The following is a 16,176-nucleotide window of genomic DNA, read 5'->3' on the forward strand; positions in this document are numbered from 1 at the left end:
TGTATGTCCTTCATTATTTTTTATTCTAAGTCCCAGTATTTTACAGCTTTAACTCGATGGTTCCTTATGACAGTGGTTCTCAACCTTGGTGGTTGAACAGACATGAACATTGAGGAACAGTCCTATGGAAACAGGGCCATCTGTAAGGGGAAATAAAGGGGAGAGCTTTTTAGGGTCCATCCATAAAGTCAGTAAAATGATGGTCCATTGTTCTAGGAATCTGTGATAACCACATTTATTTATTCATCTGAATAATATCCACTGTTATCCAGGAAGTTAGTTATTTGGGCCATAGTATATAGTCATCCTAAAGATGTAAATCCTTGTTTTAATCAGAAATAAAATGGATTAAAAGTGACCGAAAAGGTGGTGAAATAGGATTTTAAAAATCACAGACATTGGTTAAAAGTTGCAATTTAAAGAGACCAAAAATGGACAGAAAAAGTGGTTAAAAAAAAGAAAAAAGAAAGAGTTCAAAGTGTCAATATTGCCTTAAAATTGGCAAAAACGAGTGAATGCAATTTTAAAAAGTAGGAATAATTAGTTTAAACTGGCAAATAATGGACAAGACAAATCATGAATGTGGTTACATTTTATTTTATTGCTATTTTTTATTCACATCATTTGGACTATTTTCAAGTTGTTTTCCAGTAAGACATACCAATTCACCTATTTAAAGGCATCGCTCTAATTTGGGAAAACACGGATGAAAAATCATTTAAGTGAAGGTATGTTTCAAATTATTATTATTTTTTATTTATGTACGCAATTTATCAAACTGGTTCCAAGTACAGTTAACATCGAACAAAAAAGCTGACATGCAAAACTTCAATTTCGTTTATTCACACAGTCTTTTTTTACTTGAGCAAAAGTGGTGTTGCATTAGCAGCACTTGCTCCTTAACAAGGAAGCACATCAGTCCAGTGATTTTGATTTGTTTTTGAAGTAACACTCATGTTAATACAATCTTACCTTAAGCAGTTTTTTTAACCCTTCATTTCCCACAGTTTTGGGATTTACACGGATTAATAACACATACAATTTGGTCAGAGAATGATTTCTATGTAACAATCGACACAAAACCTTCAAATCTACATTTAAAACGTGTACAGTTTTAATTTACATTATGATGAACCTCTGCTAAATAAGACTAACCATGCCATCCTTTTTTAATGGACACACAAATAAAATAATAACTCAAACGATATTTTCATATTTCCCAGGGTAAACTGTGAAACCGTTATTCTAAAAACGCACTTGATTACGACTGTTATTACAATCTACTGGTATCAAAATTAACCCTTGCGACTAATTTCTATGGCATGACATAATAGAAAGCTTTAAAATTGTACCTATTTTAAAGAAAAATAGCCCACGTTAGCTCGGCCTCATTTTATTAGCTTAACTGAATAGCAGCCTGAGTAACAACACTACCAGTGTTGGGCGGTAACGCGTTACTGCCCCAACATCACTTTTGACAGTAACTAGTACTGTAACGCAATATTTTTCTAAAGAAATAACGCCGTTATCATTACAATATGGTGTGTTTGTTCGTTACTTTGCTAGCAGCAGTGTACTTCCTGTTTACAGTGGCGCTACATATTTTTGCGGTATGCCGTGCCAAACACAATAAAACAGTAGAAGAAGAAGCATTGTCAGTGTGTTTGTGTTTACATCACGTGCGCCAATCATGGTGAGTCAATGCGAGAGCAGGACAAGCTTCTCAGAGTGGAAATACACTGATTATTTTTGTCTCCAAAAGATGCATCAGTGAAGCTAAGCTAACGCTGCGGCTGGATTTTAACGGACTGTGACTGTTATCCAGGAACAGGTCAGCCAAACTATTGCACGGTATGTTGTTGTAAATATGCAGCCTGTCGCGACTGCTGAGTCACTGCTAACAGCAGCTCATTAGCCTATGTTTTTTTTTTCTTTTCTTTTTTCTTTTTTCCTAATATGTTTAGCATTGTGTAGCTGAGAAAAATTCTGTGAATTAGTTTTTCCACATTTATTTTTATAAGCATTTTCAACAGCAGAATGTGCACCTGGAATATGCACAGCTTACATTACATTACTGTGCTAAGGCTGAAAAATTACTGTTTTAATTTTGGAGAAGCTGTTTTGTGTTTTATATGCACATCATTTATGGCTGTTTTATAGCAGTTGATCAACAGTGGATTATTATATTATTACAGCACTGATATGAAGCTGTATGGACACAAATTACCCAAAATAAATAATACATTCTTTAATTCTAAGTAACTCAAAAGTTACTTTTTCCAGTAACGCATTACTTTTTTGTGTAAGTAATCAAAATAGTAACTGAGTTACTTTGTGAATGAAGTAACTAGTAATGGTAACTAGTTACTTTTTTCAGTAACTAGAACAACACTGAACACTACACACTGACCACTATGAATTACTGCTCAAACATGAACCATCCTAACACTACGTTACACGTGCATGAAGAAACATGCTTTTAACTAGACATGACGAATGTAGAACTGACATACTGAGTCAGTTGTGCTATCATTACCACACATACCGCAAGCTTTTTCTGTTTGACATGAATAAATAGAATGGTACGGTCCTAATTAATCTCTTCTTTTATCCCCCTGTTCATGTGGAACATTTGGAACATTCTGTACTTTGAGTAATAAGTGTTCTAAAACATCAAAGGTACTTTGCGTAATAAGTGTTCTAAAACATCAAAGGTACTTTGACTAATAGGTGTTCTAAAACATCAAAGGTACTTTGAGTCCTAACTGTTCTAAAACATCAGAGCCTGCTCAGTGTGACTTTGATAATCGTTCTCAGAGACATTCATTACAAGTTAAACTGCATTGAGTTTATAAAAGCACATTGAGTTTATTTAACGGAAAGGGAAAGATTCTTGTGAAAGGACCCAGCAGCACACATTGAGTGTGTATTGAATTTTCTGCTTGACTGCACGAAGGACTGATAGAAGTCTTCTTGGAGAGTAGATCAGGATCATGGATGAGGTGGTTGAAGATGGACTTGGATGGCAGAGGGTCTGCAGTCAGAGTGAAAAGAGGAACAACGGGTCTAGCAGCTCACTGAGAGAAATTCAATGTGAGTTCAACAGCATCTTGAATGATACTGTGTCTCAGATGAGAGCGTGGGAGAAGAAGATGAGCACCGAGCTCGTGAGAAAAGATGAGGAAATCCGCTCTTTAAAGAAAGCTCTCCAACAGGCAGAAAGTGGAGTGGAGAACATGGAGCATGAAGTGCATAGGCTCAACCACCACCATCAGGACACTGTGTCTCAGATGCAAGCTGAATGGGAGCAGAAGATGAGCACTGAATTGGGGAAGAAAGATAAGGAGATCCTCACTTTTAAGGAAGCTGTCCAACAGGCCGACAGTGGAATGGAACAGATAGAGATCACACTGTGTGAGGTCCAAATCATCTTGGATACTGTTGTGTCTCAGATGACTGTAGAATGGCAGAAGAAGATGACGAGCACTGAGCTGGAGAAGAAAATAGACGATCTCCAGCAGGCCAAGAGTGAAGTGGAGAACATGAAGAGTGAAGTGTGTAGGCTCAACCAACATCTCACTCTGATTGAGGAAAAGGAGAAAGAAACACAAAAAACTGAGCTTCTGGTGAAGGAGAACAATGAAATGAAGGTGCTCGCCGTCACAAGCGGAAGGAGAAGAAACAGAAGGAGGAGGACAAAGAAGAAGAAGACGACGTCAAGCACTGAGCTGGATAAGAAAGATGAGGAGATCCTCTCTTTAATGGACGATCTCCAACAGGCCAAGAGAGAAGTGGAGAACATGAAGAGCGAAGTGTGTGAGTTGAAAAGCGTCCGTGATGATATGGTGTGTCAGATGGAAGCAGAATGGGAGAAGAAGACGAGAACTGAGCTTGAAAAGAAAGATGAGGAGATCCTCTCTTTAAAGAAAGCTCTCCAACAGGCAGAAGGTGGAGTGGAGAACATGGAGCATGAAGTGCATAGGCTCAACCACCACCATCAGGACACTGTGTCTCAGATGCAAGCTGAATGGGAGAAGACAACAAGCATTGAATTGGAGAAGAAAGATAAGGAGATCCTCTGTTTAAAGAAAGCTGTCCAACAGGCCGACAGTGGAATGGAACAGATGGAGATCACACTGTGTGAGGTCCAAATCATCTTGGATACTGTTGTGTCTCAGATGACTGTAGAATGGAAGAAGAAGATGACGAGCACTGAGCTGGAGAAGAAAATAGACGATCTCCAACAGGCCAAGAGTGAAGTGGAGAACATGAAGAGTGAAATAAAACTTTGTCGTTAAGGCAAAGCAACGCAGATGCATTTGTGATTGGGATTGAACGTGCTTTAGATGATGAAAAAAAATAAATTATGAAGTCACCCTCTCAGTCTTTTTATTTGGATTTTGAAATGTTCCTATTGGATGCTGACTTCAGCAGTTCAACACCGTACTTCAAAAGTAGAAATATCACATTTGTTTCACATCTTTCCATCTTGAAACAATCCACATACAGAATAATACAAATAATGTGCAAAAATCTTGGCTTTGAATTCAAATTGATGACAGATATTTAGCAAAAATATCTCAGCAACTCTAAACGCAATTCTGTGTTATATTATAACAAATAAACTGAGCATATTTGTGAGCAGACGACCGACCAAATGCAGCAATATTTGATTATTTATGTCAAAATGTATCTGCATATTAATATATTTCCTCAGTCTCCCAATAAAAATGTATGTCCTTCATTATTTTTTATTCTAAGTCCCAGTATTTTACAGCTTTAACTCGATGGTTCCTTATGACAGTGGTTCTCAACCTTGGTGGTTGAACAGACATGAACATTGAGGAACAGTCCTATGGAAACAGGGCCATCTGTAAGGGGAAATAAAGGGGAGAGCTTTTTAGGGTCCATCCATAAAGTCAGTAAAATGATGGTCCATTGTTCTAGGAATCTGTGATAACCACATTTATTTATTCATCTGAATAATATCCACTGTTATCCAGGAAGTTAGTTATTTGGGCCATAGTATATAGTCATCCTAAAGATGTAAATCCTTGTTTTAATCAGAAATAAAATGGATTAAAAGTGACCGAAAAGGTGGTGAAATAGGATTTTAAAAATCACAGACATTGGTTAAAAGTTGCAATTTAAAGAGACCAAAAATGGACAGAAAAAGTGGTTTAAAAAAAAGAAAAAAGAAAGAGTTCAAAGTGTCAATATTGCCTTAAAATTGGCAAAAACGAGTGAATGCAATTTTAAAAAGTAGGAATAATTAGTTTAAACTGGCAAATAATGGACAAGACAAATCATGAATGTGGTTACATTTTATTTTATTGCTATTTTTTATTCACATCATTTAGACTATTTTCAAGTTGTTTTCCAGTAAGACATACCAATTCACCTATTTAAAGGCATCGCTCTAATTTGGGAAAACACGGATGAAAAATCATTTAAGTGAAGGTATGTTTCAAATTATTATTATTTTTTATTTATGTACGCAATTTATCAAACTGGTTCCAAGTACAGTTAACATCGAACAAAAAAGCTGACATGCAAAACTTCAATTTCGTTTATTCACACAGTCTTTTTTTACTTGAGCAAAAGTGGTGTTGCATTAGCAGCACTTGCTCCTTAACAAGGAAGCACATCAGTCCAGTGATTTTGATTTGTTTTTGAAGTAACACTCATGTTAATACAATCTTACCTTAAGCAGTTTTTTTAACCCTTCATTTCCCACAGTTTTGGGATTTACACGGATTAATAACACATACAATTTGGTCAGAGAATGATTTCTATGTAACAATCGACACAAAACCTTCAAATCTACATTTAAAACGTGTACAGTTTTAATTTACATTATGATGAACCTCTGCTAAATAAGACTAACCATGCCATCCTTTTTTAATGGACACACAAATAAAATAATAACTCAAACGATATTTTCATATTTCCCAGGGTAAACTGTGAAACCGTTATTCTAAAAACGCACTTGATTACGACTGTTATTACAATCTACTGGTATCAAAATTAACCCTTGCGACTAATTTCTATGGCATGACATAATAGAAAGCTTTAAAATTGTACCTATTTTAAAGAAAAATAGCCCACATTAGCTCGGCCTCATTTTATTAGCTTAACTGAATAGCAGCCTGAGTAACAACACTACCAGTGTTGGGCGGTAACGCGTTACTGCCCCAACATCACTTTTGACAGTAACTAGTACTGTAACGCAATATTTTTCTAAAGAAATAACGCCGTTATCATTACAATATGGTGTGTTTGTTTGTTACTTTGCTAGCAGCAGTGTACTTCCTGTTTACAGTGGCGCTACATATTTTTGCGGTATGCCGTGCCAAACACAATAAAACAGTAGAAGAAGAAGCATTGTCAGTGTGTTTGTGTTTACATCACGTGCGCCAATCATGGTGAGTCAATGCGAGAGCAGGACAAGCTTCTCAGAGTGGAAATACACTGATTATTTTTGTCTCCAAAAGATGCATCAGTGAAGCTAAGCTAACGCTGCGGCTGGATTTTAACGGACTGTGACTGTTATCCAGGAACAGGTCAGCCAAACTATTGCACGGTATGTTGTTGTAAATATGCAGCCTGTCGCGACTGCTGAGTCACTGCTAACAGCAGCTCATTAGCCTATGTTTTTTTTTTTCTTTTCTTTTTTCTTTTTTCCTAATATGTTTAGCATTGTGTAGCTGAGAAAAATTCTGTGAATTAGTTTTTCCACATTTATTTTTATAAGCATTTTCAACAGCAGAATGTGCACCTGGAATATGCACAGCTTACATTACATTACTGTGCTAAGGCTGAAAAATTACTGTTTTAATTTTGGAGAAGCTGTTTTGTGTTTTATATGCACATCATTTATGGCTGTTTTATAGCAGTTGATCAACAGTGGATTATTATATTATTACAGCACTGATATGAAGCTGTATGGACACAAATTACCCAAAATAAATAATACATTCTTTAATTCTAAGTAACTCAAAAGTTACTTTTTCCAGTAACGCATTACTTTTTTGTGTAAGTAATCAAAATAGTAACTGAGTTACTTTGTGAATGAAGTAACTAGTAATGGTAACTAGTTACTTTTTTCAGTAACTAGAACAACACTGAACACTACACACTGACCACTATGAATTACTGCTCAAACATGAACCATCCTAACACTACGTTACACGTGCATGAAGAAACATGCTTTTAACTAGACATGACGAATGTAGAACTGACATACTGAGTCAGTTGCGCTATCATTAACACACATACCGCAAGCTTTTTCTGTTTGACATGAATAAATAGACTGGTACGGTCCTAATTAATCTCTTCTTTTATCCCCCTGTTCATGTGGAACATTTGGAACATTCTGTACTTTGAGTAATAAGTGTTCTAAAACATCAAAGGTACTTTGCGTAATAAGTGTTCTAAAACATCAAAGGTATTTTGACTAATAGGTGTTCTAAAACATCAAAGGTACTTTGACTAATAGGTGTTCTAAAACATCAAAGGTACTTTGAGTCCTAACTGTTCTAAAACATCAGGGCCTGCTCAGTGTGACTTTGATAATCGTTCTCAGAGACATTCATTACAAGTTAAACTGCATTGAGTTTATAAAAGCACATTGAGTTTATTTAACGGAAAGGGAGAGATTCTTGTGAAAGGACCCAGCAGCACACATTGAGTGTGTATTGAATTTTCTGCTTGACTGCACGAAGGACTGATAGAAGTCTTCTTGGAGAGTAGATCAGGATCATGGATGAGGTGGTTGGAGATGGACTTGGATGGCAGAGGGTCTGCAGTCAGAGTGAAAAGAGGATCAACGGGTCTAGCAGCTCACTGAGAGAAATTCAATGTGAGTTCAACAGCATCTTGAATGATACTGTGTCTCAGATGAGAGCGTGGGAGAAGAAGATGAGCACCGAGCTCGTGAGAAAAGATGAGGAGATCCTCTCTTTAAAGAAAGCTCTCCAACAGGCAGAAAGTGGAGTGGAGAACATGGAGCATGAAGTGCATAGGCTCAACCACCACCATCAGGACACTGTGTCTCAGATGCAAGCTGAATGGGAGCAGAAGATGAGCACTGAATTAGGGAAGAAAGATAAGGAGATCCTCACTTTTAAGGAAGCTGTCCAACAGGCCGACAGTGGAATGGAACAGATAGAGATCACACTGTGTGAGGTCCAAATCATCTTGGATACTGTTGTATCTCAGATGAGTGTAGAATGGCAGAAGAAGATGACGAGCACTGAGCTGGAGAAGAAAATAGACGATCTCCAACAGGCCAAGAGTGAAGTGGAGAACATGAAGAGTGAAGTGTGTAGGCTCAACCAACATCTCACTCTGATTGAGGAAAAGGAGAAAGAAACACAAAAAACTGAGCTTCTGGTGAAGGAGAACAATGAAATGAAGGTGCTCGCCGCCACAAGCGGAAGGAGAAGAAACAGAAGGAGGAGGACAAAGAAGAAGAAGACGACGTCAAGCACTGAGCTGGATAAGAAAGATGAGGAGATCCTCTCTTTAATGGACGATCTCCAACAGGCCAAGAGAGAAGTGGAGAACATGAAGAGCGAAGTGTGTGAGTTGAAAAGCATCCGTGATGATATGGTGTGTCAGATGGAAGCAGAATGGGAGAAGAAGACGAGAACTGAGCTTGAGAAGAAAGATGAGGAGATCCTCTCTTTAAAGAAAGCTCTCCAACAGGCAGAAGGTGGAGTGGAGAACATGGAGCATGAAGTGCATAGGCTCAACCACCACCATCAGGATACTGTGTCTCAGATGCAAGCTGAATGGGAGAAGACAACAAGCATTGAATTGGAGAAGAAAGATAAGGAGATCCTCTGTTTAAAGAAAGCTGTCCAACAGGCCGACAGTGGAATGGAACAGATGGAGATCACACTGTGTGAGGTCCAAATCATCTTGGATACTGTTGTGTCTCAGATGACTGTAGAATGGAAGAAGAAGATGACGAGCACTGAGCTGGAGAAGAAAATAGATGATCTCCAACAGGCCAAGAGTGAAGTGGAGAACATGAAGAGTGAAATAAAACTTTGTCGTTAAGGCAAAGCAACGCAGATGCATTTGTGATTGGGATTGAACGTGCTTTAGATGATGAAAAAAAATAAATTATGAAGTCACCCTCTCAGTCTTTTTATTTGGATTTTGAAATGTTCCTATTGGATGCTGACTTCAGCAGTTCAACACCGTACTTCAAAAGTAGAAATATCACATTTGTTTCACATCTTTCCATCTTGAAACAATCCACATACAGAATAATACAAATAAAGTGCAAAAATCTTGGCTTTGAATTCAAATTGATGACAGATATTTAGCAAAAATATCTCAGCAACTCTAAACGCAATTCTGTGTTATATTATAACAAATAAACTGAGCATATTTGTGAGCAGACGACCGACCAAATGCAGCAATATTTGATTATTTATGTCAAAATGTATCTGCATATCAAAATATTTCCTCAGTCTCCCAATAAAAATGTATGTCCTTCATTATTTCTTATTCTAAGTCCCAGTATTTTACAGCTTTAACTCGATGGTTCCTTATGACAGTGGTTCTCAACCTTGGTGGTTGAACAGACATGAACATTGAGGAACAGTCCTATGGAAACAGGGCCATCTGTAAGGGGAAATAAAGGGGAGAGCTTTTTAGGGTCCATCCATAAAGTCAGTAAAATGATGGTCCATTGTTCTAGGAATCTGTGATAACCACATTTATTTATTCATCTGAATAATATCCACTGTTATCCAGGAAGTTAGTTATTTGGGCCATAGTATATAGTCATCCTAAAGATGTAAATCCTTGTTTTAATCAGAAATAAAATGGATTAAAAGTGACCGAAAAGGTGGTGAAATAGGATTTTAAAAATCACAGACATTGGTTAAAAGTTGCAATTTAAAGAGACCAAAAATGGACAGAAAAAGTGGTTAAAAAAAAAGAAAAAAGAAAGAGTTCAAAGTGTCAATATTGCCTTAAAATTGGCAAAAACGAGTGAATGCAATTTACTGATAATGATTTAAAATCGGCACCCAAAAAATCGCGATATATCATGAAATCAAATTTTTCACACTCCTACCATTTAAACATACTGTATTTACATTTCAGGCAAAGCTTAATTTGTTTATTTTTATTGAAATTCAGGACACAAAAATCACATTTTGCACAGGGATCAAAGATATAAAATGTAAACACAAAAGCAAAGAAACAAGAAATAGGAGACTGCTTTTGTCTTTAAATATCACAAAACAGAAATTAGTTGATTATTACTCTATTTTTACACTTTCTGCACCATTAGGTGGCGATAAAATATTAGCCATCTATTGAAAAAAAAAAAAAAAAAAAAAAGTTCATGTCGTCACTTCCGCCGTCCCTGCATTTTACCATGAGCAACCCCGTGTGTCTTTCTTTTCGCGCATCATGGCGGACCGGTTCAATAAGGTGAGCTACGGCTCCGTGGAAATTACCTCTGTTTAACTTAATTTACGTTAACATACTTTAATCTGTTATAGTTAAAAATGTAGCTCATACATGTGGTTTTATTTTGGTTTTTGTTACAATGCTATGTTATGTTTGTATCGCCGTGAACAGGACATTTTAGCACAGCAAGCCTTAGCTGAGTGAACATGCCGTCATCATGGCAGCTTTCCCTACGAATCAATGCTGTTAGCATGTATGCCTAATGTAATAATGATAATAAAAAATAACTTTATAATAAAGTATGAAAGGGTAACATCCAGAACAGGATGTTTGGACTTATTCTTATTGAATACTTGTTATTAGACCAGCATTTCTTCATAATTAAAGCGTCTTGGCATGTTGTAAGGTTGAAGCTAAGCTAATGCTAGCGCTAAGTTGCGAGGACATCCATGCGTAATAGATGAAATAAATAAATGATTACTATTTAAATCATGTTTATATGTTTAATACTATCTGCATTTGTGGCTGCATTTTAATTAGCACATCACGATAGTAAATAAATAACCACACAGGCTTGTGGCCTGTTGTCCATTATGACGATATTTAGTATCCGTTGTACATTTTTATTTTTTAACATTTATTGGTTACATTGTAGGAAGACTGGAAAGGATCCATGTACAGTAGAATTTGACCATTTTCCCATTTCAAATCGCAGGTTCTGCTGCTTGATGGCAGAGGCCACCTTCTTGGCCGGCTTGCTGCCATTGTGGCAAAGCAGGTTCTTCTGGGTATGTATTATTGTTTTTGTTTAATATATATTTTAACATACCTCAGATAATTTAAATGAAATGATTATACATGAAGCACTGGTGTCGGCTAGGGAACAGTCTTAACGGGGCTTGTAGTTTAATGGGTGTCATTATCAAATATTAACATAGAAAATTATAAATAAAAAAAAAAGTCTAAATTGTTTTTATAGTGCTGTTCAGTTGTAGACTGTAATGTTTAATAGGTATGTAAGGATATATCCAAAAGCAGCTAAAAATTGGCCTGTCGAATCCACACACAAAATATATGTACATTGCCAGCAAGGAACATAAGCTGCACTTTAAAAAAAGTCACTTTTCTTCAATGCATTTATGATTTAAATACTTTTTTTTAAATTTTGTTGTTGAAAAAAAATGTTTTTGTTGAAATTTACACGATGATGAATGAAGAAATGTGCCCTTAAGGTTTGAGTTCATTTTGTAAGGTTATAATAAGAAAATATATCGTAAAAAAAAATCAGACAGATTACTCATAATGAAAATCTGTATTTTTCACTCCAAAATACCTCTATGTTCAAATTAAAAGGATTTTTTTTTGCGCCATTTAGGGCTGGGTGATATGGCCTTTTATAAATACCGCGATATTTTTAGGCCATGTCACGATACACGATATATATCTCGATATTTTGCATTACCCTTATATTAACACTTTGATGCACAAAATCACACCAGTATGATGATTCTATATGTCTACATTAAAACATTCTTGATCATACTGCATTAATATATGCCAATTTTAAACTTTCATGCAAAAAAGGGGATATCACAACTAAGTCAAAGTTGACATAACTGTATTTATTAAACAGTGAGTGGCTCAAACATAAAATTGTCAACAGAAAGTGCACGTTCTGTGCAAAATTGTCACAGAGACATTTCAAAACAAGACATTAGTGCAGGATGCAACTCACATGGCATTTCAAAACACAAAATTAAAGTGCACTTTTTGTACATAATGCCACTACAATATTTTAAAAACAAATAGTGCCGTTTTGTGCATGTTGTCATTAAGATGACATTTCAAAAAAAAAAAAGTACGCAAGTTTAACGGTATGGTCATTTTCAACACCGCACAGACTACAAGCTGCGATATATCGAGTATATTCGATATATCGCCCAGCCCTAGTGCCATTACATCCCAATCTTTTGAGTTAAAAAAAACTAAAACACTTAACTTTCTAAGACTCTTAACACTTAATCTAGTTCACTTTAAGCTTAAAACTTGCTTATTTTAACCAATAGCTAGTCGCTAGTTGTGTTAACATTGTATAATCTCTACATACGTGGATTAATCCAGCTCAGTTAATGCCTCATAAGTCGATGATGATGATTTATCCGCCTTGTTCGAGTTTGAACTATGAGAATACTCTCATGCACTACCATCTGAGGCGAGAGGCAGTAAATACTCAGTCATAGCTGAACTCGTTGGCTTTGATTGTCTTATTGTGGTATTTATATATTAATTGTTTCTATTTCAGGACACAAAGTGGTGGTGGTTAGATGTGAAGGAATTAACATCTCTGGAAACTTCTACCGCAATAAGTGTAAGTTGTGTCCATTTAGAACTTTTGAGCATGTATTCGTGCTTGTTGTCAGTGATGTTTAATCACCTAGTTTTGAGTTTAAATGGCTATGAAATAATCTTCATGCACTACCATCTGAGACATCAGCATTAACTTGTCCAAATGTTCTGTTCTTATGCTTTGAAATTAATTTAAAATTCTTATTTTTATCACATACAGTGAAGTATCTGGCTTTCCTGCGTAAGAGGATGAACACCAACCCTTCTCGTGGGCCGTACCACTTCAGAGCTCCAAGCAGGATTTTCTGGAGGACGGTCAGAGGTGAGAACACATTCACTGTTATTTCACGTCTCTATAAACTCTTAATGGTAACATTTGACCTGATTTAAGATGAATTTGTTGCCGTTTGTAGAATACAAAAACTTTTTTTCCTTGCATTGTGAATGTGGCTTAATTTAAATAATTCGTATTCCTGCAAATATAAATACAATTTTAATATAGGAACAATTGATCTTAAGTAGATCCTTGCTTGGCAGTGATGAGTACTTTATCCCGAAGCTGATCATCTATTGATGACACCAAAAAATTACGGATCTGAGTGCTGAGTTAAGCAAGGTGAAGCTTGTGATCACGTGCCAAAAATCAAATCCCGCCTTGTGGATCATCCCATTCAGCCTGCAGGATAAAATAAAAATTACAAAGAAAATGTGAATTCTGTAAATAATGTAAATAAATAAACATATTTGCAGGCATTGACAGTTTTCCTGGAGCTTATATCGCATGATTGCAGTCGATTTTAATTTGGGCTGTGCAATCAATCGAAATTCAATTATAATTTTGATTATTAAACTTAACAATTTTAAAAAAAAATTACATTATCGAGAAAATAACGCAGCAAAAAAGTGTTTGTGCAAAAATAAACGTATTTGATTTGTGTTTGAAGGATTTCATTTGTTTAAAGATATCCTTTTGTACAAAAAATAAGTAACTTTTTGGTTGATAAGTAATTTGAATTATAATGATTTTAACTAACTAAAATAATTGTGGTTAAGTTTTCTAAAATCGAACAGCCTTATTTTTGATAAAGAGTTGAGAAAAACTCAAATTCCTGAGAATTTAAGGATTTTGACATATTTCCCTTACATAAATAGAAATTAGTCACAAAATCTCAGACATTAAAAGTGAAGATCCTGATCCTTTATGGTCAGTTTCTTACATATTTTGCAATTCATGTATAAGTAGGAGTGCAGACTATGCCACAATGTTGAAATTGCGCATTTTCTTGTCCGATCTCAAGTTTACCACTGAGTGGTTTGTGTAACTAGAGTTATTTATTTATTTTTTTCCTCTACAGGCATGCTGCCGCACAAAACCAAGAGGGGTCAGGCTGCCCTTGATAGGCTGAAGGTGTTTGATGGTATCCCCCCTCCCTACGACAAGGTGCACTCTCATTTCCTTACTACAGTGACGTTAACGTTCTTGTCTATGATGTTTTCTACTTATCTGCCTTGTTTGATTAGTAATCCTGAAAAGAAAATAAGTCTGAGACAATCTGTCTTTAACTGTGTAAATATGTGGACTTTTGCTGGGTCTTATATTGTGTTTCTGATTCACAGAGGAAGCGCATGGTGGTCCCAGCTGCTCTGAAAATAGTGCGTCTGAAGCCCACCCGCAAGGTGAGGACAAATCTATGTATTTAGAAGCAATAACATATAAATTAATCTGTTCTCACAATGTAAATCTTTTCGTGTGAAGCATATATCTTTGCTAATTTTTTGCGTTGTTCTTCAGTTTGCTCTCCTTGGGCGTCTGGCACATGAGGTTGGCTGGAAGTACCAGGCCATCACAGCCACTCTAGAGGAGAAGAGGAAAGAGAAGGCTAAGCTCCGCTACACCAAGAAAAAGACAATAATCAAGTTGACCAAGCAGGCGGAGAAGAACGTCGAGGGCAAAATCTCCAAATACACAGACGTTCTTAAACAATATGGCGTTCTTGTCTGAGCCCAGTTCTTCTGGCCAATAAAGATAAATAAATGTTTATAAGAAGTCTACTGTATTAATTGGTTGCTTTTCCATTCGCACCCTCCACCCCCGGCATCATTTTTATAAATGCTACGAAAAAAGCGTGAGTCAACGTTGCGGTTCTCTAACCTTTTGAGTTTGTTTTCGTTGTCTCTTAGGAAACCAGACATTAAGGCAATTAATACATCCTGAGGCGTTGGCATCGATAATATTCCAGATTTAAACTCGGGCATATGCTGAGTGGGTGGAAAAACTGTAAGATGCACATTAACTCGAGCTAGGGTTATTAAATGTTAAATACAATTTTGATAAAAGCATTTTGGTTCACAGCAAGAAGGTTAAGTTAACTTCAAATCTAGTTTGTTAACCGGAAGTTTTAAGGATTTAAAGAGCATTTGAGTATTGACGGCATCCCGAGCAGGACCGTCCACCTTTTCTTTCAGGAGCCTAATATCCAGTGTTTTTAAGTTTTATTTATTCATGTAAAGCACATTTATTTGACTTGTGTATGAAATGCACTATACAGAAACATTCTCTTGCCTATATTTAGGTTGGAAAACCAGAAATTTCCGTAATGTAGTTCGCACTTCCATCTATGAAAGATTTTATATATGGTATGTATAAGTTAAAGGAACTGCAGTATCCAAGCGATAAGTGACAAATCAGTCCCTGCAGGATCTTCACTTTGGTTTTGTGACAATTTTTTTATTTAATTTGGCAAACTTTAGTGGAACAACTTTTAAAGTATTGACAGTTTCAACAATTCGAGGATAAAAATGCCATTGTTTGATGTATGTGGGAAACTGAACCCTACAGCTATTTAATTCGTGCATTTCAAAGGGCTGAGATATCTACAACTGAAATAATTGGTACTTTATACAATGATTCATGGTTTTGTCACCTCTTGTATGCAGGCCAGATTTGAGATTGACATGTTAACAGGGAGAAGAATTAAAATTTAAGATCAATATATCCGTTTTGTTTAATAACTGAAAATGTGTTTCCACCAGCAGGGGGCTCTGTTGTATTTAATGTGTTTTCCTTTTTATTAAATGACACAAAGCTGCTTAAAATCTGATATAAAAGAGCATATAACATGGTTTAGGTCATGAGCATTATATTTGAGTTTAAAAATGCGTTTGAAAGTACACTGAAAATTATTCAGTAACAGACTCATGCAGTATTTTCTTTTTAGTATAACTACATTGGATGAATCCCTATCAGGCTGAAGTATTACAGTAAAACAGACACATCTGGGCAGTGGTTTATTGATTGGTTCTCTGAACTGTTTGTGCCTCCATTCCTTAACATTGGCCATAAGATCACAGCTGCTCTTTTCAACTAAAAACTCCTGACCTTTCACTTTTATG

The 16,176-nt window shown here is 36.2% G+C and overlaps 1 protein-coding gene and 3 non-coding genes across 4 annotated transcripts; all 4 read left to right on the top strand.

Moving 5' to 3' along the window:
- Positions 1 to 10,408: 10,408 nt before the first annotated feature.
- rpl13a (ribosomal protein L13a) lies at positions 10,409 to 14,827 on the top strand. Its single transcript, XM_028437727.1, has 7 exons — positions 10,409 to 10,458; positions 11,153 to 11,225; positions 12,740 to 12,805; positions 13,004 to 13,105; positions 14,139 to 14,224; positions 14,401 to 14,460; positions 14,576 to 14,827. Exons 1-7 carry the CDS (start codon positions 10,438 to 10,440, stop codon positions 14,783 to 14,785), a joined length of 618 nt encoding a protein of 205 aa, XP_028293528.1. The 5' UTR covers positions 10,409 to 10,437; the 3' UTR covers positions 14,786 to 14,827.
- LOC114456997 (small nucleolar RNA Z195/SNORD33/SNORD32 family) lies at positions 12,575 to 12,654 on the top strand. Its single transcript, XR_003672915.1, has one exon. It is a non-coding gene; the product is annotated as a small nucleolar RNA Z195/SNORD33/SNORD32 family (small nucleolar RNA).
- Positions 12,850 to 12,929, top strand: LOC114456994 (small nucleolar RNA Z195/SNORD33/SNORD32 family). Its single transcript, XR_003672913.1, has one exon. It is a non-coding gene; the product is annotated as a small nucleolar RNA Z195/SNORD33/SNORD32 family (small nucleolar RNA).
- On the top strand, positions 13,315 to 13,392 carry LOC114457003 (small nucleolar RNA SNORD50). Its single transcript, XR_003672920.1, has one exon. It is a non-coding gene; the product is annotated as a small nucleolar RNA SNORD50 (small nucleolar RNA).
- Positions 14,828 to 16,176: the final 1,349 nt, after the last annotated feature.

The sequence above is a fragment of the Gouania willdenowi genome, chromosome 22 (genome assembly GCF_900634775.1).
Source record: "Gouania willdenowi chromosome 22, fGouWil2.1, whole genome shotgun sequence".
NCBI classification, from domain to species: domain Eukaryota; kingdom Metazoa; phylum Chordata; class Actinopteri; order Blenniiformes; family Gobiesocidae; genus Gouania; species Gouania willdenowi.